Raw genomic sequence first — 24,633 nt, 5'->3', positions numbered from 1 at the left:
CGGGTCTAGATAGACAGCTTCATCCAGGTACTGGGGAAGCTGCCAAGCAACCACACTCTCTACAACCTTCGCCACAAAGCGAAGGTTGGAGACTGGACGATAATTTCCCAAAATAGCTGGGTCCAGGGAAGGCTTCTTGAGGAGGGGTCTCACCACCACCTCTTTCAAGGCAGCGGGGAAAAACCCCTCCAATAATGAAGCATTTATAATTCCCTGGAGCCAGCCTCGTGTCACTTCCTGGGTAGCCAGCACCAGCCAGGAAGGACACAGGTCCAGTAAACATGTGGTTGCATGCAACCTCCCCAGCAACCTGTCCACATCCTCGAGAGCCACAGACTCAAACTCATCCCAAACAACCTCAACAAGACATGTCTCCGTCATCCCACTTGGATCATCGCAATTTTGGTCTAAGCTATCCCGAAGCTGAACGATTTTATCGTAAAGATAACCGTTAAACTCCTCAGCACGTCCCTGCAGGGGGTCATCCCGCCCCTCCTGGTGAAGGAGGGAGTGGGTCACCCGAAACAGGGCGGCCGGGCGGTTATCTGCTGATGCAATGAGGGTGGAAACGTAGGAACGTTTCGCCTCCCCTATTGCCACTAGGTAGGTCTTAGTAAAAGATCTCACTAGTGTCCGATCAGCCTCGGAACGGCTAGACCTCCAAGTACTCTCTAGGCGTCGTCTCCGACGCTTCATCTCTCTCAGCTCCTCAGAGAACCAAGGAGCCAATTGAGATCTACGCCGGGTCAGAGGCCGCAAAGGCACGACATGGTCCAAAGCCCCAGTCGCAGCCCGTTCCCAGGCCGCAAGTAGTTCTTCAGTCGTGCCGTGGGCAAGATCCTCAGGGAATGGCCCAAGCTCCGTCCGGAACCTCTCAGGGTCCATCAGGCGCCTGGGACGGAACCAACGAATTGGCTCCGTCTCCCTGCGATGGTGAGCGGCGGTCCAAAAGTCCAGGCGAAGGAGAAAATGATCCGACCATGACAACGGTTCCGTCACTAAATCTCCTAATTCCAGATCATTAATCCACTGTCCATAAATCAGATCTAGTGTGCCTCCCCCCGTGTATGTAGGGCCATCAGTTACTTGAATCAGGTCCATGGCCGTCATGGAGGCCATGAACTCCTGAGCTACCGTCGATGACAAGCCGGCCGATGGCAAGTTGAAATCCCCCATGACTAAAAGTCTGGGAATCTCAACCGCCACCCCGGCAAGCACCTCTAGCAGCTCAGGCAGGGCTGTAGTCACGCAGCAAGGAGCCAGGTAAGCGATCAACAAACCCATCTGATTCCTATGGCCCCACTTCACAAGGAGGGATTCACAGCCAGCTATCTGAGGCACAGTGGACTCCCTCGGCTCTAGACTTTCTTTAATCACAACCGCCACCCCCCCACCCCTACCTTGGGCCCTTGGCTGATGGAATGCACGGAAACCTGGAGGGCACAGTTCAACCAGGGATACACCCCCCTCTGTGCCCAACCAGGTCTCCGTAATGCCCATAAAGTCCGCGGACTCCCTCTGAATGAGATCGCAAATCAAGGGAGCCTTATTAACCATGGACCGGGCATTGCACAACATCAGTCGAAGACCCAAGCTCTGAGGATCCTGACCATCCAGGGAACGAGTAAGGACTGAGGGGCCGGAGCATGTGATCGCTTTTAAACATCGAACACGTGCTCCCAGAGAGCGATACGGCCCCTTGCCTCCGCCATATCTGCCTCTCCCACTTACCGTACCGATGGAATAACAATCTACGCTCTGAATACTCCCCTCCCCCCTGTCTTCGGACCAGATGAAGTAGTGCCGTGAGCAAACGCTGGGACTGGACATACCCTCCCCGACGGGCCACTCCCCCTACCCGTCACTCCCCTCCCCCCCTTTAAAAATCCCTTATTTAAAAACCTATTAAAAAAACCCCAAAGGTTCTTCTTCGATGCAAGTAAAGCTGCCTTTTGCAATTGACTGGTTTTAATTTTATCAATGCTGATGATATTCAGGTAGGTAATGCTCTAAGTTTTGCATCCAAGATACCTATTACTATGGGTACTATTTTGCTTTGTTTTGCCACAGTCATTCTACTTCTATTTGCAGATCTTTCCATTTTGGGATCTTCTTCAGTTCTTTCACTTCTATTCTGTTGCCTCCAGATACTCCACATCAACTATCCACACTTTTTGTCCTTATCAAGAATTGTTACATCTGGGGTGTTATATAGCAGGTAGCCTATCTGTTTGAATACAGTACTAATGTCCCAGAGAACAGTAACTCCTTCATTTTCTATTATTTTGTCCATTTTTTAATCCCATCAATTCTTGCTTGCAGGCAAATGATACTTCTTGTTATTTTATTACTTTTTCTTCCACTAGTAGGGCACCGTTATAGAGAAGGCAGGAAAAAAATTATATCATCAGGTCATGTTTGTGCCAGAGTTAGATGCAAGAGAATATGGTCAGATTGTACATGCAATGAGGAGATAGTTAATTGTGTAATTCAGTGGTTTTCCCTTCTGGAAAGATTGATACTTATTTCACAATTGCCAAGCCATGTCAGGGAAAAAAATCAGGCACACTGTGCTGGTGTTACTGACTTATCATTTGGAATAAATTTACACTTAATATTTCTTCTTGCAACACTTAAGCAGCAGTAACAACAACAGCCCAGGCACAAGCTCAATTTACACTGCACATCATTTCACTCCAAAAATAGAAAGTCATTTTGCTGCCACAAGAAAACCACAAGAACCAAAAATTCTCAGCTTCCTTCCACTAGTGCAGAAATCTGTTTTCTTCTACTTTTCAATAATGTTTATAGTTGCAGCACAATGACATCTCTATGAATGTAGAGGAAAATCTTTCCATATTAGAACAATAATTTATGTTAATCATGTATATTATATAAATAAATTTTATCTATCTCTCTTTATCTACAGTTTATTTGTCTGTCTGTCTGTCTGTCTGTCTATCTTTCTATCTATCTTTCTATCTATCTATCTATCTATCTATCTATCTATCTATCTATCTATCTATCTAATCCTCTAAGTTACCTCTGCAACAAAGAAATCACAGTCATATTTGGAAGAAAATATTATTAAATCAAAATAGCTCTAATCTTCCAAAATAGCATTTGGCAATGACACAAAAAATATTTATTAAGTTCATCGGTGGGGAGGGAGAAAAGAGAGAGTAGGAGGTAGGAAAGAGGAGAAGAGGAAGGAAGAGGGGTAGAAGAGGGAGAAGGAAGGTGTCGGGTGGAGGGAGGAGAGGATGTAGATAAGAAAAGGAGAGGAAGGTCTGGAAAGTAAAAGAAGGTAGAAGAGGGAAGAGTGTTAAAAAGGGGGGTGGTGACTGGGCAGGCCCGACTAATTGTATATAACTGTACATTGAATGAGTTGTTTGATATTATTGTAAAAATAAAACTTTTTTATGGAAAAAATATTTATTAAGTTCACAAGGTAAGAACATTATTTGAGTTACTGTGACTCTTGAAAATATAGGATTATTATTTTTTGTATGATTAAGGTAGATCTGGTAAGTTATAAGTCTTGACACAAAAATGTTTAAATTATTTGATTAGGGAATGCAATTCTCTATTAACCTAGATCTGTAGTTTCTGTCTCTGTGTCAAATACTTTTAACTGTTACGTTAAAAGATATAATAGATACTGATACCCTTCAATATTGATTTAGTTCATCGACGACCTTAGGAGACACTCATTTCAGAAAAGCATTATTACAATGGTATAATGCTTTTCTGAAATGAGTGTCTCCTAAGGTAAGAGAGTACCCATGGTAATAGAGAACCCATGATTCATTGGGTCATTGTTTCAGAGATACTTCCTTACCTAAAATGGGAAATAGATGTGCAAAAAAAAGGAGTTGGAGCAGGAGTAACTTCCAATTTCCTGGTTTCTCCATTGAATTTTCTTGTGCGAAGCTGACACGGATCATCAGAAATCCTCCCTCCCTCCCTGCATTTTGATTTTTTCATATTCTTGAAATCATTTTAGAATTTTACTTAAGTGTAATTTGTTTTTAAGACAAAAACTAATGTGCCATAAATAATAAAGTAATAAATAATAGCAGAATGGTAATGATCTATGAATATACATCATATACCTAAATATTGGAACCTGGCTCTACACAAAAATTGTCAACTGATTTTTAAGATTATACACCCTTATACAGAATTCCTCATAACAATGGCAACAAAAAAAAAGTTTCTGCCATTGCAGGTGATTCAAAATCAGTTTGCAGCATATCGTAGTGGCCAAAATGTTGGAGACCTTTTGGGAAAAGTGTATTTTTGAGATTTGATGGCTAATAACACCATTTTTTGGGGGTGCTTCAAGATAATCATATTCCACTGCTGGAATGGCCTGGGAATAGTGAGATCCAAATCTATGGATCGACTAAAGAAACTTGTTAGTCAGGAATGACCCAGCAATAAAACCCAGTTAATAGAAGCAAACATTCAATCTTGGTTTCACATTATAACAGCTGCAGAACTAAAAGACTTGGTTCACTCCATGGGAAGATGTTGTAAGGCCATAATTCATGCTAAAGGTTACCCAACTAAGTATTAATTGACGTGATTTTTGCATATCTGTTTTTTTCTATGGTGATATTTTTTGTATAGCTCGCTTTTTCTATGTGTTTCACTTTTCTCCTTTTTATACTGTAACTGCTATTCTAATAGCAAATCCTTCCTAAAATTTATTGAATTACGTTCTTGATTAAATTATCTTTCCAGTAATATATAATTTTGTGGTACTGCTCAAAAAAAAAAGTGGTGTTATTAGCTAGTTTTAGAAAATACTCTTTTCCCAAAAGGTTTCTACAATTTTGGCCACTACTGTATTTAAGAGAGAAAATTGCAGAATCACCAATATATTTACCTGTTGCAGAAACAGGTACTTAACAGGAGTACAGGAAGTTCATATAAAATATATACCTGCTTGCTCAATTTTAGAAACCAAATGCTGACTACTTGCTAGTAAATAAATAACAGAGTATATAGGTCTCAACCTTGTCCACTTTAAGACTTGTAGACTTCAATTCCCAGAGTTCCTCAGCCAGCAAAGCTGGCTGAGGTACTCTGGGAGTTAAGTCCACAAGTCTTAAAGTGACAAGGTTGAGACCTATATACAGTTCTCTCAGCATGTCCATTTTAAAGACCTCGTTTTACCTTGTAATTTTTATATGATTAGCTATAGTTTTCTACAGAACATTAAAAACATTAAGTAGTAGAGAGGCATGAATATTCTGTCCACTTGACAAATGTCAATGGCTAAAGATATTAAAGGGATGTTTACAGGAGAAAGAGAAGTAAAAGACTGTGAATTAAAAACAGTTCTGCAGTTAAGAAAACTCATTAGTAGAAAGGTGAAGGAAAACAAGAGTATTATCAATTATGAAAATGCATGTATTTGGAAGTGATGCTTTTTTAAAAAAACCCACACAACAACCCAACTTGAGGGCAACTCAAGTAATTATTAACAGATTTGTTCCTCCTGCTAAACTACACTCTACCATTTGACTAAATATTTGTGCAGCTGGTTATCTGGTTAAATCATGAGACCAGATACCATCTTCAGCAAGAAGATCACTCTTATAATAAAACCATACAAGTTGGGTCATTGTTTCAATATTTCCTTAGTCAAAAAAACTGAATTATCCTAGGTGTTCCCCCCACCCAAAAAAAAAAACACCCAAAAAACAACAACCCAGCAATAGGAGCAACTTCTAATTTCCTACTGGTTTCTCATTGATTTTCTTGGTAGAAGGCTGACATGGAGTGTTAGAAATGATGATCACATCAGTGCAACAGTGTGACAGCACAACAGTACTACAGTGGCCACAACTTCACCAAATTTCAATAGCATGGGAGTCATAGGTACCAGATTTTGGATGTCTTCTTTAAGTTAACCCATTTGAGGAATGTTGATTCAAAAATTGTTGCCCCATGATACACTTTTTCACCCAATTGAAGGTTACAAACAATCATATAAACAGAGTTTTAGTAGTATACTGTATAAATGACACACTGCTCTAGAAAAATTTAAACAGCTATAAAAGAACCTTGACCTTAGGTAAGCCCTTCAGTAACCTCACAGCTGAGTAAAACTGTAATGGTGAGTAAAATGATACTACACAGATACTATAGCTGGGTTTTCCATGATAATAAGAATACACAAATTTATTTATTTATTTATTTATTTATTTATTTATTTATTATTTATTTATTTTGTCACACAGTATATATAAACGTAAGAATACACAAATTTATTTATTTGTTTATTTATTTGTTTATTTGTTTGTTTGTTTATTTATTTATTTATTTATTTATTTTGTCACACAGTATATATAAACGTAAGTACGAAACAACCATACAATATATAAGCATATATACGAGCATGAGTATGCAATAACTATACCAATTGGATATAACAAAAGAAAAGGACAGGAACGGTAGGCACGTTTGTGTTCTTATGCACGCCCCTTACAGACCTCTTAGGAATGGGGTGAGGTCAACACTAGACAGTTTTTGGTTGAAGCTTTGGGGATTTTGGGAAGAGACCACAGAGTCAGGTAGTGTATTCCAAGCATTAACAATTATATTACTGAAGTCATATTTTCTGCAATCAAGATTGGAGCGGTTAACATTCAGCTTAAATCTATTGTGTGCTCATGTATTGTTGCAATTGAAGTAGTCTTCGACAGGAAGGACTTTGTAATAGATGATTCTATGAGTTAAACTCAGGTCATGTCGAAGGCGGCATAGTTCTAAATTTTCTAAACCCAGGATTTCAAGTCTGGTGGCATAAGGTATTTTGTTGTATTCAGAGGAGTGGAGAACGTAAAATATTTCTGGACACGTTCAATTGTTTGGACTATTGGGGAGAGGCGTGAGACTTGCTTGGGGACAGAGGAGGACATGTGCCACGACCGATGCACCCCCACCCCCGTTCCAGGATGTTTGGATGAGGCTTGGGCAGACTGCCATCTAGACTGTCCTCTTTGTTTTGTTTTCCATCTGAAGCCCATCCTCATTTTGGATTACCATCATATCATGACATTCTTGCCACTCGGAGATGGACCCTTTTTATTGCCGATTTTTATTTTTTATCTGTTTATCTTCAGTTGTTATGCGCTATTCATCTTGTGAACTCTTGCGCCTGCGAGGTGCCCCCGCCTTGCAGGAATGGCCCTCCTCGTTACCAAGGGCCGGCCTCTATGACGGGTCTTGGGACCCACAGAGGTGGCATGCGAAAAAGAAGAGCCTGTGGGGTTTTTTAGAGAGGGAATTTTTAAGGGGTGGGAGGGTAAGGGCGGGTAATGGGGGTAACCCGTCGGGTAGGGGGCCAGTTCCTGCACATGCTCGCGGCGGTTTTTCTCTACCAGGTTCGGAGGCTATGGGGGAGGAGTGTGTTCCTATTTGTGAAGGTGGTTCTATCGACACGGTAAGTGGGAGAGGCAGGTATGGCGGAAGCGAGGGGTCATATCAAGTTCCGGGAGCGCGTGCTCGATGTCTGAAAGCGATCACGCTCCGACCCCTTGGACTTCTCCTGCTCCCGGATGGTCAGGATCCTCAGAGCTTGGGCCTCGTTGATGTTGTGAAATGCCCGGTCCGTGGTGAATAAAGCCCCTTGTCTGTGACCTTATACAGGGGTTCCGGACCTTATGGGCATTACGGAGACCTGGTTGGGCACTGAAGGGGCGTGCCCTTGTTGAGATGTGCCCACCGGGTTTCATTCCATCAGCCGAGGGCCCAGGGTAGGGGTGGGGGGGTGGCGGTTGTGATTAGAGAGAGTCTAGAGCCGAGGGAGACCACTGTACCTCAGATTGCCGGGTGCGAATCCCTCTTTGTGAGATGGGGTCGTAGGTGTCAGATGGGCTTGCTGATCACGTACCTGGCTCCTTGCTGCGTGACAGCCGCCCTGCCCGAGCTTCTGGAGATGCTGGCTGGGGTGGCAGTTTATTATTATTATTTATTTTATTTTATTATTCGAATTTATATACCGCCCTATCTCCCAAAGGACTCAGGGCGGTTTACAGGCATATAAAACATCAATATCAATATACAAATTAAAATAATCCTTAAAAGACTTATTCTAGCGCCCGAATTATTAAAAATAGAAATATAAATATCAAATATAAATATTAAAATCAATTTAAAACCCCTCTAAATTTAAAAATCTAAGCCAGTCCTGCACAGATGAATAAATGTGTCTTGAGCTCGCGACGGAAGGTTCGAAGGTCAGGAAGTTGACGGAGTCCTGGGGGGAGTTCGTTCCAGAGGGTGGGAGCCCCCACAGAGAAGGCCCTTCCCCTGGGCGTCGCCAACCGACACTGCCTAGCTGACGGCACCCTGAGGAGTCCCTCTCTGTGAGAGCGCACGGGTCGGTGAGAGGTATCTGGTCGCAGTAGGCGGTCCCGTAGATAACCCGGCCCTATGCCATGGAGCGCTTTAAAGGTGGTCACCAAAACCTTGAAGCGCACCCGGAAGGCCACAGGTAGCCAGTGCAGCCTGCGCAGGATGGGTGTTATGCGGGAGCCACGAGGGGCTCCCTCTATCACCCGCGCAGCCGCATTCTGAACTAACTGCAGCCTCCGGATGCCCTTCAAGGGAAGCCCCATGTAGAGAGCGTTGCAGTAATCCAGGCGAGACGTCACAAGGGCGTGAGTGACCGTGCAAAGGGCCTCCCGGTCCAGAAAGGGGCGCAACTGGCGCACCAGGCGAACCTGGTAGAACGCTCTCCTGGAGACGGCCGTCAAATGATCTTCTAGAGACAGCCGTTCATCCAGGAGGACGCCTAAGTTGCGCACCCTCTCCATCGGGGCCAATGACTCGCCACCGATGGTCAGCCGCGGATTTAGCTGACTGTACCGGGATGCCCAGACTTTTAGTCATGGGGGACTTTAACTTGCCATCTTCCGGCTCGTCATCGACGGCAGCTCGGGAGTTCACGGCTTCCATGACGGCCTTGGACCTGACTCAAGTAGTTGATGGCCCTACTCACATTGGGGGTGGCACTCTGGATTTGATTTTTCTCTCTGGTCAGTGGTTGAGAGATCTGGACTTAAAGGAAATAGTCATTGAACCTTTGTCATGGTCAGATCACTCTCTTCTTCGCCTGGACTTTCTGACCGCCATTCACCACCGCAGGGAGGCGGAGCCGATATGTTGGTTCCGCCCCAGGCGCCTGATGGACCCGGATGGGTTCCGGACGGAGCTTGGGCCATTTCCTGAGGGTCTGGCTCACGGCTCGGCTGAGGAACTTGTTGCGGCCTGGGAACGGGCCGCGGCGGGGGCCTTAGACCGTGTCGTGCCTTTGCGGCCTCTGACCCGCGCAGGTCCCAACCGCCCTTGGTTCTCCGAGGAGCTGAGAGGATGAAGCGCCGGAGAAGACGCCTAGAGAGTTCCTGGAGGTCTAGCCGCTCGAAGCTGATCGACACTAGTGAAGTCCTATACTAGGACTTACCTAGTGGCATTGAGGGAAGCGAGGCGAGCTACGCCTCCTCATTGCATCGGCAGATAACCGCCCAGCCGCCTGTTTGGGTGACCCGCCTCCCTCCTACACCAGGGGGAGCGGGACGACCCGTTGCAGGGACGTGCTGAGGAGTTTAACGGTTATCTATACGATAAAATCGTTCAGCTTCGGGATGGTTTGGACCAAGATTGCGGTGATGCGGGTGAGATGCTCGAGGGCGGTCTTGGTGACATTGTTTGGGATGAGTTTGACCCTGTGGCTCCCGAGGACATGGACAGGTTGTTGGGTAGGTTGAATGCCACCACGTGTTTACTGGACCCGTGCCCCTCTTGGCTGGTGCTGGCCACTCGAGAGGTGACACGAGGCTGGCTCCAGGCGATTACGACCGCTTCTTTGGTGGAGGGTGTCTTCCCGCCTGCCTTGAAAGAGGCGGTGGTGAGGCCCTCCTCAAGAAGCCGCCCTGACCCGCTGTTTTAGGTAATTATCGTCGGTCTCCAACCCGCTCGGCGAAGGTTGTAGAGAGTATGGTGGCATATCAATTTCCTTGCACCTGGATGAAACTGTCTATCTAGACCTGCTCCAGTCCGGTTTTCGCCCGGTTACAGCACGGAGACGGCTTTGGTCGCTGGTGGATGATCTCTGAGGGCCAGGATAGGGGTTGTTCCTCTGCCCTGGTCCTATTAGACCTCTCAGCGGCTTTCGATACCATCGACCATGGTATCCTGCTGCGCCGGTTGGAGGATTGGGAGTGGAGGCACCGCTTATCGGTGGTTCTCCTCCTATCTCTCCGACCGTCGCAGTCGGTGTTGACGGGGGCAGAGGTCGGCCCCGAGGCGCCTCACTTGTGGGTGCCGCAGGGTCGATCCTCTGCCCCTTCTGTTCAACATCTACATGAAGCCGCTGGGTGAGATCATCAGTGGTTTCGTGTGAGTACCCATGGTAATAGAGAACCCATGATTCATTGGGTCATTGTTTCAGAGATACTTCCTTACCTAAAATGGGAAATAGATGTGCAAAAAAAAGGAGTTGGAGCAGGAGTAACTTCCAATTTCCTGGTTTCTCCATTGAATTTTCTTGTGCGAAGCTGACACGGATCATCAGAAATCCTCCCTCCCTCCCTGCATTTTGATTTTTTCATATTCTTGAAATCATTTTAGAATTTTACTTAAGTGTAATTTGTTTTTAAGACAAAAACTAATGTGCCATAAATAATAAAGTAATAAATAATAGCAGAATGGTAATGATCTATGAATATACATCATATACCTAAATATTGGAACCTGGCTCTACACAAAAATTGTCAACTGATTTTTAAGATTATACACCCTTATACAGAATTCCTCATAACAATGGCAACAAAAAAAAAGTTTCTGCCATTGCAGGTGATTCAAAATCAGTTTGCAGCATATCGTAGTGGCCAAAATGTTGGAGACCTTTTGGGAAAAGTGTATTTTTGAGATTTGATGGCTAATAACACCATTTTTTGGGGGTGCTTCAAGATAATCATATTCCACTGCTGGAATGGCCTGGGAATAGTGAGATCCAAATCTATGGATCGACTAAAGAAACTTGTTAGTCAGGAATGACCCAGCAATAAAACCCAGTTAATAGAAGCAAACATTCAATCTTGGTTTCACATTATAACAGCTGCAGAACTAAAAGACTTGGTTCACTCCATGGGAAGATGTTGTAAGGCCATAATTCATGCTAAAGGTTACCCAACTAAGTATTAATTGACGTGATTTTTGCATATCTGTTTTTTTCTATGGTGATATTTTTTGTATAGCTCGCTTTTTCTATGTGTTTCACTTTTCTTCTTTATACTGTAACTGCTAGTCTAATAGCAAATCCTTCATAAAAGTTATTGCACTACATTCTTGATTAAATTATCTTTCCACTGATATATAATTTTATGGTACTACTCAAAAAAAAAAAAGTGGTGTTATTAGCTAGTTTTAGAAAATACATTTTTCCCAAAAGGTTTCCACAATTTTGGCCACTACTGTATTTAAGAGAGAAAATTGCAGAATCACCAATATATTTACCTGTTGCAGAAACAGGTACTTAACAGGAGTACAGGAAGTTCATATAAAATATATACCTGCTTGCTCAATTTTAGAAACCAAATGCTGACTACTTGCTAGTAAATAAATAACAACGGTATATACCAGGGGTCTCCAACCTTGTCCACTTTAAGACTTGTAGACTTCAATTCCCAGAGTTCCTCAGCCAGCAAAGCTGGCTGAGGTACTCTGGGAGTTAAGTCCACAAGTCTTAAAGTGGACAAGGTTGGAGACCCCTGGTATATACAGTTCTCTCAGCATGTCCATTTTAAAGACCTCGTTTTACCTTGTAATTTTTATATGATTAGCTATAGTTTTCTACAGAACATTAAAAACATTAAGTAGTAGAGAGGCATGAATATTCTGTCCACTTGACAAATGTCAATGGCTAAAGATATTAAAGGGATGTTTACAGGAGAAAGAGAAGTAAAAGACTGTGAATTAAAAACAGTTCTGCAGTTAAGAAAACTCATTAGTAGAAAGGTGAAGGAAAACAAGAGTATTATCAATTATGAAAATGCATGTATTTGGAAGTGATGCTTTTTTAAAAAAAACCACACAACAACCCAACTTGAGGGCAACTCAAGTAATTATTAACAGATTTGTTCCTCCTGCTAAACTACACTCTACCATTTGACTAAATATTTGTGCAGCTGGTTATCTGGTTAAATCATGAGACCAGATACCATCTTCAGCAAGAAGATCACTCTTATAATAAAACCATACAAGTTGGGTCATTGTTTCAATATTTCCTTAGTCACAGAAACTGAATTATCCTAGGTGTTCCCCCCCACCCAAAAAAAAAAAACATCCAAAAAACAACAACCCAGCAATAGGAGCAACTTCTAATTTCCTACTGGTTTCTCATTGATTTTCTTGGTAGAAGGCTGACATGGAGTGTTAGAAATGATGATCACATCAGTGCAACAGTGTGACAGCACAACAGTAATACAGTGGCCACAACTTCACCAAATTTCAATAGCATGGGAGTCATAGGTACCAGATTTTGGATGTCTTCTTTAAGTTAACCCATTTGAGGAATGTTGATTCAAAAATTGTTGCCCCATGATACACTTTTTCACCCAATTGAAGGTTACAAACAATCATATAAACAGAGTTTTAGTAGTATACTGTATAAATGACACACTGCTCTAGAAAAATTTAAACAGCTATAAAAGAACCTTGACCTTAGGTAGGCCCTTCAGTAACCTCACAGCTGAGTAAAACTGTAATGGTGAGTAAAATGATACTACACAGATACTATAGCTGGGTTTTCCATGATAATAAGAATACACAAATTAATTAATTAATTAATTAATTAATTAATTAATTAATTATTTTTTATTTTGTCACACAGTATATATAAACGTAAGAATACACAAATTTATTTGTTTGTTTATTTATTTGTTTATTTGTTTATTTATTTATTTATTTATTTATTTATTTATTTATTTATTTATTTATTTATTTATTTATTTATTTATTTATTTATTTATTTTGTCACACAGTATATATAAACGTAAGTACGAAACAACCATACAATATATAAGCATATATACGAGCATGAGTATGCAATAACTATACCAATTGGATATAACAAAAGAAAAGGACAGGAACGGTAGGCACGTTTGTGTTCTTATGCACGCCCCTTACAGACCTCTTAGGAATGGGGTGAGGTCAACAGTAGACAGTTTTTGGTTGAAGCTTTGGGGATTTTGGGAAGAGACCACAGAGTCAGGTAGTGTATTCCAAGCATTAACAATTATATTACTGAAGTCATATTTTCTGCAATCAAGATTGGAGCGGTTAACATTCAGCTTAAATCTATTGTGTGCTCATGTATTGTTGCAATTGAAGTAGTCTTCGACAGGAAGGCCTTTGTAATAGATGATTCTATGAGTTAAACTCAGGTCATGTCGAAGGCGGCATAGTTCTAAATTTTCTAAACCCAGGATTTCAAGTCTGGTGGCATAAGGTATTTTGTTGTATTCAGAGGAGTGGAGAACTCTTCTTGTAAAATATTTCTGGACACGTTCAATTGTATTGATGTCAGAAATGTAGTATGGGTTCCAAACAGTCGAGCTGTATTCAAGAATTGGTCTAGCAAATGTTTTATACGCTCTGGTTAGTAGTGTAGTGTTTTTGGAGAAGAAGCTACGCAAGATTAGGTTTACAACTCTTAAGGCCTTTTTTGCGATGTAGTTACAGTGGGCTTTGGCACTTAGATCACTTGATATGAAAACTCCATGATCTTTAACAGGGTGGGGGTCATCTGTAAGGTAATGACCATCAAGCTTGTACTTAGTGTTTAGGTTCTTTTTTCCAATATGTAAGACTGAGCATTTGCTGGTTGCGATTTGGAGTTTCCAAGTTTTAGACCATTCAGATACGAAGTCAAGGTCTTTTTGGAGGATAGCTGTATTTTTGGTGGTGTTAAATAGTTAGACATTGTCAGCAAAGAGAACACAATTACTTGTAATATGGTCACAGAGATCATTAATGTATAATATGAAGAGTGTTGGTCCAAGAACGCTGCCTTGGGGAACGCCACTTTTGACAGGAACAGGATTTGATATAGCATTGCCAATTTTGACTACTTGTTGTTTGATTGATAGAAAAGCTGTTATCCAATTGTGGAGGGGTCCTGAGATGCCGTAGGATTTTAGTTTTAGGAGAAGTTTATTGTTATATAAAGAATATATCTTTACATATGTATACAATTGACTGCATGATGGAGGATGAAACCTTGTTACTTATCTGAAAATCTTTTTGGTAAACAAAGGATGGCACTTCTACCATGTCCTTTGCCAACATTGTTCAACACACTTTTTTAAAAATATATATAAAAAATTGATATTTCCTCCCTTTTGTACTTCAGAGTTTGTTCACTGTTTTGTAACATATCAAGCACAATCATGCACAACAGAGAATGCCTTATGCCCTTCACTTTTATTTAAATATGCAGAATCTGACTATATAACTAAGTCTAGATATGTTCACCATGTACCTACCAGCTCTTAAGATACTACTGAGAGTGCTCTTGCACTGTAAGTCATTCTTAAATATAGATTTTCTGATAATACTACACTCATACATGCCAAATAGAACTCTCCACACTGAACAACTTAAAACTGTCCCCTTGTTATTTATTTATTTTTATTTATTAATTAGATTTCTAGACCGCCCTTCTCCCGAAGGACTCAGGGCGGTGTACAGCCATTATTAAAACACATAGGTACACAATAAATTTAAAATACATTTAAAATGAAATATTTAACCGGCCAATTTAAAACTAAAACGGTCAAACGACCGATATAAAACCCTAAACTATAAAATCACCATTAAAAACCCATAACTTAAAAAACTAACCCAGTCCAGCGCAGATAAATAAGTAAGTTTTGAGCTCGCGGCGAAAGGTTCGGAGGTCCGGAAGTTGACGAAGTCCTGGGGAGCCTGCTCCAGAGGGCGGAGCCCCACAGAGAAGGCCCTTCCTGGGTGTCGCCAGACGACACTGTCGCTACCGACGGCACCCTGAGGAGTCCCTCTGTGAGAGCGCACGGGGCGGTGAGAGGTATTCGGTAGCAGCAGGCGGTCCCGTAAGTAACCCAGCCCTATGCCATGGAGCGCTTTAAAGACGCTCACCAACACCTTGAAGCGCACCCGAAGGCCACAGGTAGCCAGTGCAGCCTGCGCAGGATAGGTGTCACTCGGGAGCCACGAGGGCTCCTCTATCACCCGCCAAGAGCTGCATTCTGACCAACTGCAGCCTCCGGATGCCCTTCAAGGGGAGCCCCATGTAGAGAGCATTGCAGTAGTCCAGACGAGACGTCACAAGGGCGTGAGTGACTGTGCACAAGGCATCCCGGTCTAGAAAGGGGCGCAACTGGCGCACCAGGCGGACCTGGTGGAAAGCTCTCCTGGAGACGGCCGTCAAATGATCTTCAAAAGACAGCCGTGCATCCAGGAGAACGCCCATCATTGTTCAGGCTTTCCCAAGAATGTGGAGGCAATATTTCCAGTAGATGGGTCATATATTATTAACACAGATCTTAAAAAGCTATTTTAACAACATAGTTTTGAGAATCTTTTACAAAAATAGGAATCATATTAGAACAAAATGTTCTTTGTAGAAAATTACTGCTCATTTTATTTTGTTCTTTTTGCCACCTGCCCAGAGGTGGGTTTCAGTAGATTCTGACCAGTTCTGGAGAACCGGTAGCAGAAATTTTGAGTAGTTCAGAGAACCAGTTGTAAAAATTCTGACTGGCCCTGCCCCCATCTATTCTCGGCGTCCCAAGTCCTAGTTGATCAGGAAGAAACGGGGATTTTACAGTAACCTTCCCCTGGATTGGGGAGGGAATGGCCACGCCCACCAAGCCATGCCACGCCCACCAAGCCACACCCACAGAACTGGTAGTAAAAAAAAAATGAAACCCAACATTGCCCTGCCCCTATGCCAACTCTTTTTAAAAACTGTTTGTAATTCTTCTGAAGTGTGTTCTTGAGGCAACTTTATCGTTGATTCCGGCTCCAGTTAAAAAGCAAGGTTTGGTATGTATTCTGTCTCACCAGAGGACAATGAACCATTTTACACAATGCATGATTATCATTTCCTCAGAATAAGATTATTTCTTTTAAAAATATTAAATGAAGCTGTATTTAAGATTCAAAGAAATATTAAATAATGTTAAGTTATAACTTGTATTCACCATTGTACATATTTTTATGAACTAAAGCTATTGGGATAAGATATGATTTCTTCATATAGAAAACTACATGCCAAATAGAACTCTCCACACTGAACAACTTAAAACTGTCCCTTGTTATTTATTTATTTATTTATTAATTAGATTTCTAGACCGCCTTCTCCGAAGACTCAGGGCGGTGTACAGCCTTATTAAAACACATAGGTACACAATAAATTTAAAATACATTTAAAATGAAATATTTAACCGGCCAATTTAAAACTAAAACGGTCAAACGACCGATATAAAACCCTAAACTATAAAATCACCATTAAAAACCCATAACTTAAAAAACTAACCCAGTCCAGCGCAGATAAATAAGTAAGTTTTGAGCTCGCGGCGAAAGGTTCGGAGGTCCGGAAGTTGACGAAGTCCTGGGGAGCCTGCTCCAGAGGGCGGAGCCCCACAGAGAAGGCCCTTCCTGGGTGTCGCCAGACGACACTGTCGCTACCGACGGCACCCTGAGGAGTCCCTCTGTGAGAGCGCACGGGTCGGTGAGAGGTATTCGGTAGCAGCAGGCGGTCCTGCAAGTAACCCGCCCTATGCCATGGAGCGCTTTAAAGACGTTCACCAACACCTTGAAGCGCACCCGGAAGGCCACAGGTAGCCAGTGCAGTCTGCGCAGGATAGGTGTCACTCGGGAGCCACGAGGGGCTCCCTCTATCACCCGCGCAGCTGCATTCTGGACCAACTGCAGCCTCCGGATGCCCTTCAAGGGGAGCCCCATGTAGAGAGCATTGCAGTAGTCCAGACGAGACGTCACAAGGGCGTGAGTGACTGTGCACAAGGCATCCCGGTCTAGAAAGGGGCGCAACTGGCGCACCAGGCGGACCTGGTGGAAAGCTCTCCTGGAGACGGCCGTCAAATGATCTTCAAAAGACAGCCGTGCATCCAGGAGAACGCCCATCATTGTTCAGGCTTTCCCAAGAATGTGGAGGCAATATTTCCAGTAGATGGGTCATATATTATTAACACAGATCTTAAAAAGCTATTTTAACAACATAGTTTTGAGAATCTTTTACAAAAATAGGAATCATATTAGAACAAAATGTTCTTTGTAGAAAATTACTGCTCATTTTATTTTGTTCTTTTTGCCACCTGCCCAGAGGTGGATTTCAGTAGATTCTGACCAGTTCTGGAGAACCGGTAGCAGAAATTTTGAGTAGTTCAGAGAACCAGTTGTAAAAATTCTGACTGGCCCTGCCCCCATCTATTCTCGGCCTCCCAAGTCCCAGTTGATCAGGAAGAAACGGGGATTTTACAGTAACCTTCCCCTGGATTGGGGAGGGAATGGCCATGCCCACCAAGCCATGCCACGCCCACCAAGCCACACCCACAGAACTGGTAGTAAAAAAAAAATGAAACCCAACATTGCCCTGCCCCTATGCCAACTCTTTTTAAAAACTGTTTGTAATTCTTCTGAAGTGTGTTCTTGAGGCAACTTTATCGTTGATTCCGGCTCCAGTTAAAAAGCAAGGTTTGGTATGTATTCTGTCTCACCAGAGGACAATGAACCATTTTACACAATGCATGATTATCATTTCCTCAGAATAAGATTATTTCTTTTAAAAATATTAAATGAAGCTGTATTTAAGATTCAAAGAAATATTAAATAATGTTAAGTTATAACTTGTATTCACCATTGTACATATTTTTATGAACTAAAGCTATTGGGATAAGATATGATTTCTTCATATAGAAAACTACAGGCCAAAAAAATTAGAAACGGGGTCAGTTTTTCACTCTGCTGAATACCTAATTCTCACAATCTATTTACCTATTTAGTAGGACTGTAACATTATTTATCCTTATTATCTTTTTCACTCTCTCTTCTTATTGGTATTATGATGATGATCATTATTCTCTTGCTCTGCATTTACAATGAAAGCTTCTGAATCGTAGACAAATTCCTTCTGTATCTATTTACACTTGGCCAAATAAATAGTAATGGTCAAAAAGCTAGAAATGTGAATTGATATTATTACAGAGCATCACTTATTAAAATTAAAGATTTGCATGCCTAAGAATAGTAAATTTATCATGATTTAAGAGCTAGAGTCATATAGTATAATAAAACACAATGTTTACATTCATATAAAACACTACACTCATACAAATAATGCATATTATTGCATTAACCATTTGTTTCACACAACAAGTTTTAAGATGCTTTCTGAGATCTGCCAACATTTGAATCCAAACCTTCTCAACCTTAGTCTACTGAACCAACGTTAATATGAGGACATGATTTACAGATAAGTAAAGCTTATTCCTTTAAATAGGCCTTAACTGCGGGTGATTAATACACAGAATTACTATATGGATTTACACACTTTGTTTTTGAAAAGCTTGAACAGTTTAGATCAAAAACAATTTGGTTCCTCACCTCCGGAATGTGGTGGAGGTCCACAAAGCAACACCATTCCCTGTCCTTGTCGGACTGAAACTGTACTCCTCGTCCTGGTTTTGAAATTTTCAAGATCTGTTAGGAAGATACAAATAAATACATGATTACATGTTATTACAATCATTTTCAAAGTAAGAAAGGCAGAATATTGTTTACACTGAATTACATCTGTGCGCAATGTGGGAATAGATCTTCTTTCCAGAAAGGTGTCCTCTAATTCAGAGTCCTCTCTCTGATAATTTTTTTAAATTTTTTCACAACATTATATACAAGCACATACACTGAAAGGAAACAATAGGACAGGAACGGTAGGCACTTTTGTGCACTTATGCACTTTTAAAATTTATTTATTTATTTATTTATTTATTTATTTTTATTGTATGCACTTACAATTATTTTGGAAGGAATAGTCTTTGTTTTATTTCAACTTGCTTCTGTGGTAAACAGTTATCTGTTTTGCCTCATTTGATCACCAAGTTTAAAGTATTTTGTAAACATATATTTTGATGGGGTCTTGAAGACATCATGTTTCATTCCTTCAGGAAATCCAGAATTACAATATTCCCAATGCACTATTAGAAATGGTTCAGTATTTTCTAAATTTTTCTATTCTTTTCTAGACTAAAGTGCGCTGCACAAAATTAATTTCAGATATCCTCTTCTCATTGGGCTTGGTTTATAATAACAGATGATTATTTCTTCTTTGTTTTTAATTGTTGAATATTTGCAATAGGTAAAGCATCTTTTCTTCCAGTGGTTTTACATCTGCTGGCTTTGGTTGCTCAACCAGATGTCCTGAATCCTGTAGACCTTTGTCAATAGATGACCTGGAACTCCAAAAGCTAGTGGATAATAATATTGGCATACTGAGTGCCATACCAAAAATCTTGGACAGGACTTAGAAAATCTGTGCATTGACAAAATTTCCATCTGTTAATTGAAAAAGCCACAGTACTTGGATATGCACATATATTATGCTTACATATTATGAAATCCTAGGTTCTTGGGAAGAACTTGATGGGTATGAAGGCCAACACCAGCTAAAGAATTGGCAGCTGTGATATCATATTTTTGTGAATGTAAAAACAGGTGGATAAAAATTCAAAATTCTGTCTAAACATCTGATTACCTGGGTGACCAATCATAATAATAATAACACCTGTCTATCCCAGGGCCTTGGGAAGGACTCAATAGATGGATAAAAATGCCAAATCCAGTCTAAACATCTGGCTGACTCCAAGACTGGTTATTATTTATTTTTGGGCACCAGGCTGTTATGTATGATGGCTTTTCTGTATTTTAAGCTTTGTAAGCCACATAGAGTCACTTGTCTCAGATGGGTGGCTATATAAATCATATATAAATTAATTAAGGATTAGAGTAAATAAACAAATTTAGAATCATTCTCTTCAGCAACAGATAATGAATGTCTTCCACGTACAATTGCACAAGTGTTTGAAAGCATATCCTATGTCTTCCTAACTACATATTTTCTTTAGCAATTTCTAACCGAAGTTATACTCTGTATCACTGTCCATCTTTATTGACCTCTTTTATTCTATGAAGTTCCAGATGATCTCTGATTAGTATAGAATAGTGATTTCATAACTGTAAAATGCAAGGTGTGTATCAAATCTGAATTGGCTCATAACCCAACTCAGAAGCCAATTCAATGATAATAACTGGCAGTTGGCAATTTCTATTGATGGACTTTTCAACTTTCTTCCCCACAAGAATATCCCCAACACATCGAAAACATAAGCATACCTTAGAAACCAAACAAAACTCTGCTCAAGCTTCTCATTAAATATAATAATAGTAAATAGCAATTGAATCTACTTAGGTGTTATTAGCTATTTCAGCCACTAATGTCCAGTGTTGGATGTTTCTGTTTTTTTGTCTATCACTTGAAAGTGGAACTCACAAAAAATTATCTTTCTGTGATGGTTAATGGACTTATGGAAATGGTTGTCTGTATACAGCAGAACCTTAAAAACCCTAAAAATAAACAGTAACATCAAGTTAACTGCGTACAGTTGATAACTCACCCCAAAACCACTGATGACCTCGCCCAGCGGCTTCATATAGATGTTGAACAGGAGAGGCGAGAGAACCGACCCCTGTGGCACCCCACAAAGGAGGCGCCTCGAGGTCGACCTCTGCCCTCCTGCCAACACCGTCTGCGATCGGTCGGAGAGATAGGATGAGAACCACCGAAACACGGTGCCTCCCACACCCAATCCCCCCAACCGCCGCAGCAGGATACCATGGTCGATGGTATCAAAAGCCGCTGAGAGATCAAGGAGAACCAGGGCAGAGGAATAACCCCTATCCCAGGCCCTCCAGAGGTCATCCACCAATGCGACCAAAGCTGTCTCCGTGCTGTACCGGGGTCGGAAACCGGACTGGAACGGGTCTAGATAGACAGATTCATCCAGGTACTGGGGTAACTGGTGTGCCACCACACTCTCAACAACCTTTGCCACAAAGCGAAGGTTGGAGACTGGACGATAGTTACTCAAAACAGCTGGGTCCAGGGAAGGCTTCTTGAGGAGGGGTCTCACCACCGCCTCTTTCAAGGCAGTGGGAACAACACCCTCCCTCAAAGAAGCGTTAACAATCCCCTGGAGCCAGCCTCGTGTAACCTCCCGGGTGGCCAGCACCAACCAGGAGGGACACGGGTTCAATAAACATGTGGTGGCATTCAGCCGCCCCAGCAACCTGTCCATGTCCTCGGGAGCCACAGGGTCAAACTCCTCCCAGATGGTCTCAACAAGACTAGCCTCCGTCACCTCGCCCGAAACTACCCAATTTTGGTCCAAACCGTCCCAAAGCTGAGCGATTTTGTCAAACAGATACCTGCTGAAATCCTCAGCATAACCCTGTAAGTGTTATAATAGCATGCAAGATGGGAAATCTGATATTCATCAACAACCTCCAGCTATCCCAACATTAGGTATTTGAAGATATTTCTTCTCCTTTGCGTTGAGCATTAAACTTATGGTTATGAATTGCTAAGGTCACAACTGGTGAGCTATGGGATCACTATGGCTCACCAGTTATAACTCTGGTGAGCATGGGATGGCTCACCAGACCAGGGGTCTCCAACCTTGGCAACTTTAAGACTTGTGGACTTCAACTCCCAGAGTTCCTCAACCAGCTTTGCTGGGAGTTGAAGTCCACAAGTCTTAAAGTTGCCAAGGTTGGAGACCCCTGCACCAGACCATTGATCAGTAACTTGAGCTGCCAAGGAAATTCAAAGTAAGAGCTTCTACAACTCAGACAACTATCATATACAATCACTTGCTTTTACATTTGCAGTTTAAAAAGAAAAAAAAAACAACAACAGAACATCCAAGCTATTGTTTGCTGATCTCAAAATTGTTGTTCAGCCTAGCAGAAAACCCAGAAATTACACAAGAGATAAATATACTGAGCAGCTGGAAAGCAATTATATAGTTACAAAAGTGAAAAATTACAGTTTGATTTTCACCCCTTTCTATTTTTTCTTATTAATAATAAAGTAATACAGCTGACCTCATAATAACATCAAAAACCCACACCATCACACCATGTACTTTCCCCTTCTGAACTAGAATGATTTGTTTTTTTAGAATTCACAATGGTTCTTTGCTTATAATTAATCACATACATGGATATTAATGTGATCTGAAAATAGGGTCTCTAAGTTATGCTAATATGAAGGCTGTAGTTGCATCTTGTTTTCTTTTGCAGAAAGAAGGTGGGTGGATGGGAGTACAAACTGATTAATCTTTTACCTGCCAACTGCTCAATGAAAATATCTCCAACTCCCAAGCTTCAGTTTTCCTCTGAGGCAATCTCCTATTTATTTAAAGAGTTTTATAAGGAAAGAGGAGGCTTTTCCCCCCTCTGACAACGTCCCAGAAGAGAGTAGGTAGATAGAGCTGACCTACCTTCAGTTCTGCTGACTCCTTTCTCTTCCTTATAACATTAGAACATATAATACAATATTCTGGATATTTAATACTGTGGCTTTATTTAAAATATTTTTAATTTGGTTCTTAGAAAACAGCATTTGAAACAAACGTGGTCCATTTTTCTATAAGTTTATGGTTCTATTATCTAGTAATAGATAATAATCTTTATTATCGCATAATAGAATATTATGTGATAATAAGGAACAAAAAGGAAAGTTTGATTCTCATTTTCCCCTGTAGTTGGTCTGATCTATCTATCTATCTATCTATCTATCTATCTATCTATCTATCTATCTATCTATCTATCTATCTATCTATCTATCTATCCATCCATCCATCCATCTATCTATCTATCTACACGAACCAAGCAATATTATCAGAATATAAATGCCAAGACAAAATAAAATAAAATAAAATGTATAACTAACAGTGACAAAAACTAAGCCAAGTCAAGTCCAAGCTGACCTGATCAGACCCAACCCAACCCAACTGAGCCCAAACCAGCTCAGAATAAAATAATCTCAATTTGAATTCAAGGCAAACCAACAGGTGTTATTGTGATCCAACTGTATGTTGGCATGATATAGAGAAGTAGAATATGGACAATTCTTTAATAAGTGAAGAAAAAAAGAGTTGTGCCACAAAAAAAGTCAAAAGATATTTTACTGATTAGACAAAGGCCTCTGTCTATGTAGACTACAGTAAATTATGAATAGTTGCTTAAAATGTGGGCCACTGAAGAATTTGCATGATTAGCAAGACAAAATACTCACTATAGAATATGGAGCTAAATAGTTCAGCATTGGAAAAGAAGTGTAGCAAGTTTACATAAAAGATAATGGTTTCCTCTTTCCAGTCATGTCTGACTCTGTGGGGTAGTGTTCATCTCTGTTTCTTAGCTGAGGGAGTCAGCATTGTCTAAAGTCATTTTCTTAAATATGTGGCTGTTCAGGGGTGAAATTCAACCGGTTCATCAGGGGTGAAATTCAACTGGATAGGACTGGTTCGGATGAACCGGTAGGGACGATTTGAATCAGTTCACCAAACTGGTAAAAATCACCCCTGGTTGGTCCCACCCATGCCCGCCCAGTCACTGCTCACCTCTTCCGGCTGCTTGCTTGGCCCTTCCGGCCACTTGATCTGAACCCCTCCCTCCCTCCATGGGAGTACCTTAAAGGGATATGCTGCAGCAGCTCCACTGTGAATGGAGGGAGACAATTTGGGATTCTCTCTGCCACAGAATTCAATGATAAATGCAGCAGAGAAAATCCAAATTTTTCTCCTTTCATTCACAGTGGAGCTGCTGCAGCCTGTCCCTTTAAGGTAGTCCCTGGGAGGGAGGGGGCTGGGGGGACCATAAATGGAGCAGCAGCTCCGCTGTGAATGGAGGGGGGAAAGTTTGGCTTCTCTCTACTACAACATTCACTATAAGCCCTTCTTATGATCATACACACATTTTTTCCTACCAGGTTCTGTGGCCGTGACTTGGTGGGGGATGTCATGTGACTGAGTGGGCGTGGCTGTGAGTGAAATTGAATTAGCTATGCCCACTCAGTCACAGGACCCACCACCAAGCCATGCCCATAGAACCGGTAGAGAAAAAATTTGAATGTCACCACTGGCTGGCATGACCATACGCTGAGGCACATAGAATGCTGTTACCTTCTCACTGAAGTGATACCTATTTATCTACTCACATTTGCATGCGTTTGAACTGTTAGGTTGGCATGGGCTGGGGCATAGATAGAAGCTTACCCCATTGTGCTTGAACCTGAGTTATCAGCTTTCCATCTGATAAACTCAGCGTCTTTAACTGTTGAGCCATTGTGCCCCCGCACAAGTTTACATGTTGTCTTATTTACTTGAGATACAAAAAAAATTTAGCCTTGAAGAAATATAAATCAGAATTAAAATTATTAAAATATTATCAATCTCAGCTATAGTATGAATACCAGTTTCATGGTTGGAA

The 24,633-nt window shown here is 41.4% G+C and overlaps 1 protein-coding gene across 1 annotated transcript in view; it reads right to left on the bottom strand.

Moving 5' to 3' along the window:
- The window catches only part of LOC131191126 (contactin-4-like), a 721,863-nt gene that overhangs the window by 207,602 nt on the left and 489,628 nt on the right, over positions 1-24,633 (bottom strand). Inside the window, exon 5 of the mRNA XM_058168934.1 lies at positions 18,685-18,780. Coding sequence (XP_058024917.1) covers positions 18,685-18,780 — 96 coding nt within the window. The remainder of the gene's footprint in view (positions 1-18,684; positions 18,781-24,633) is intronic.

Source organism: Ahaetulla prasina, chromosome 2 (genome assembly GCF_028640845.1).
Source record: "Ahaetulla prasina isolate Xishuangbanna chromosome 2, ASM2864084v1, whole genome shotgun sequence".
Classification (NCBI taxonomy): domain Eukaryota; kingdom Metazoa; phylum Chordata; class Lepidosauria; order Squamata; family Colubridae; genus Ahaetulla; species Ahaetulla prasina.
The sequence above is the reverse complement of the archived record's forward strand: the minus strand, read 5'-3'. Positions and strand labels throughout refer to the sequence as shown.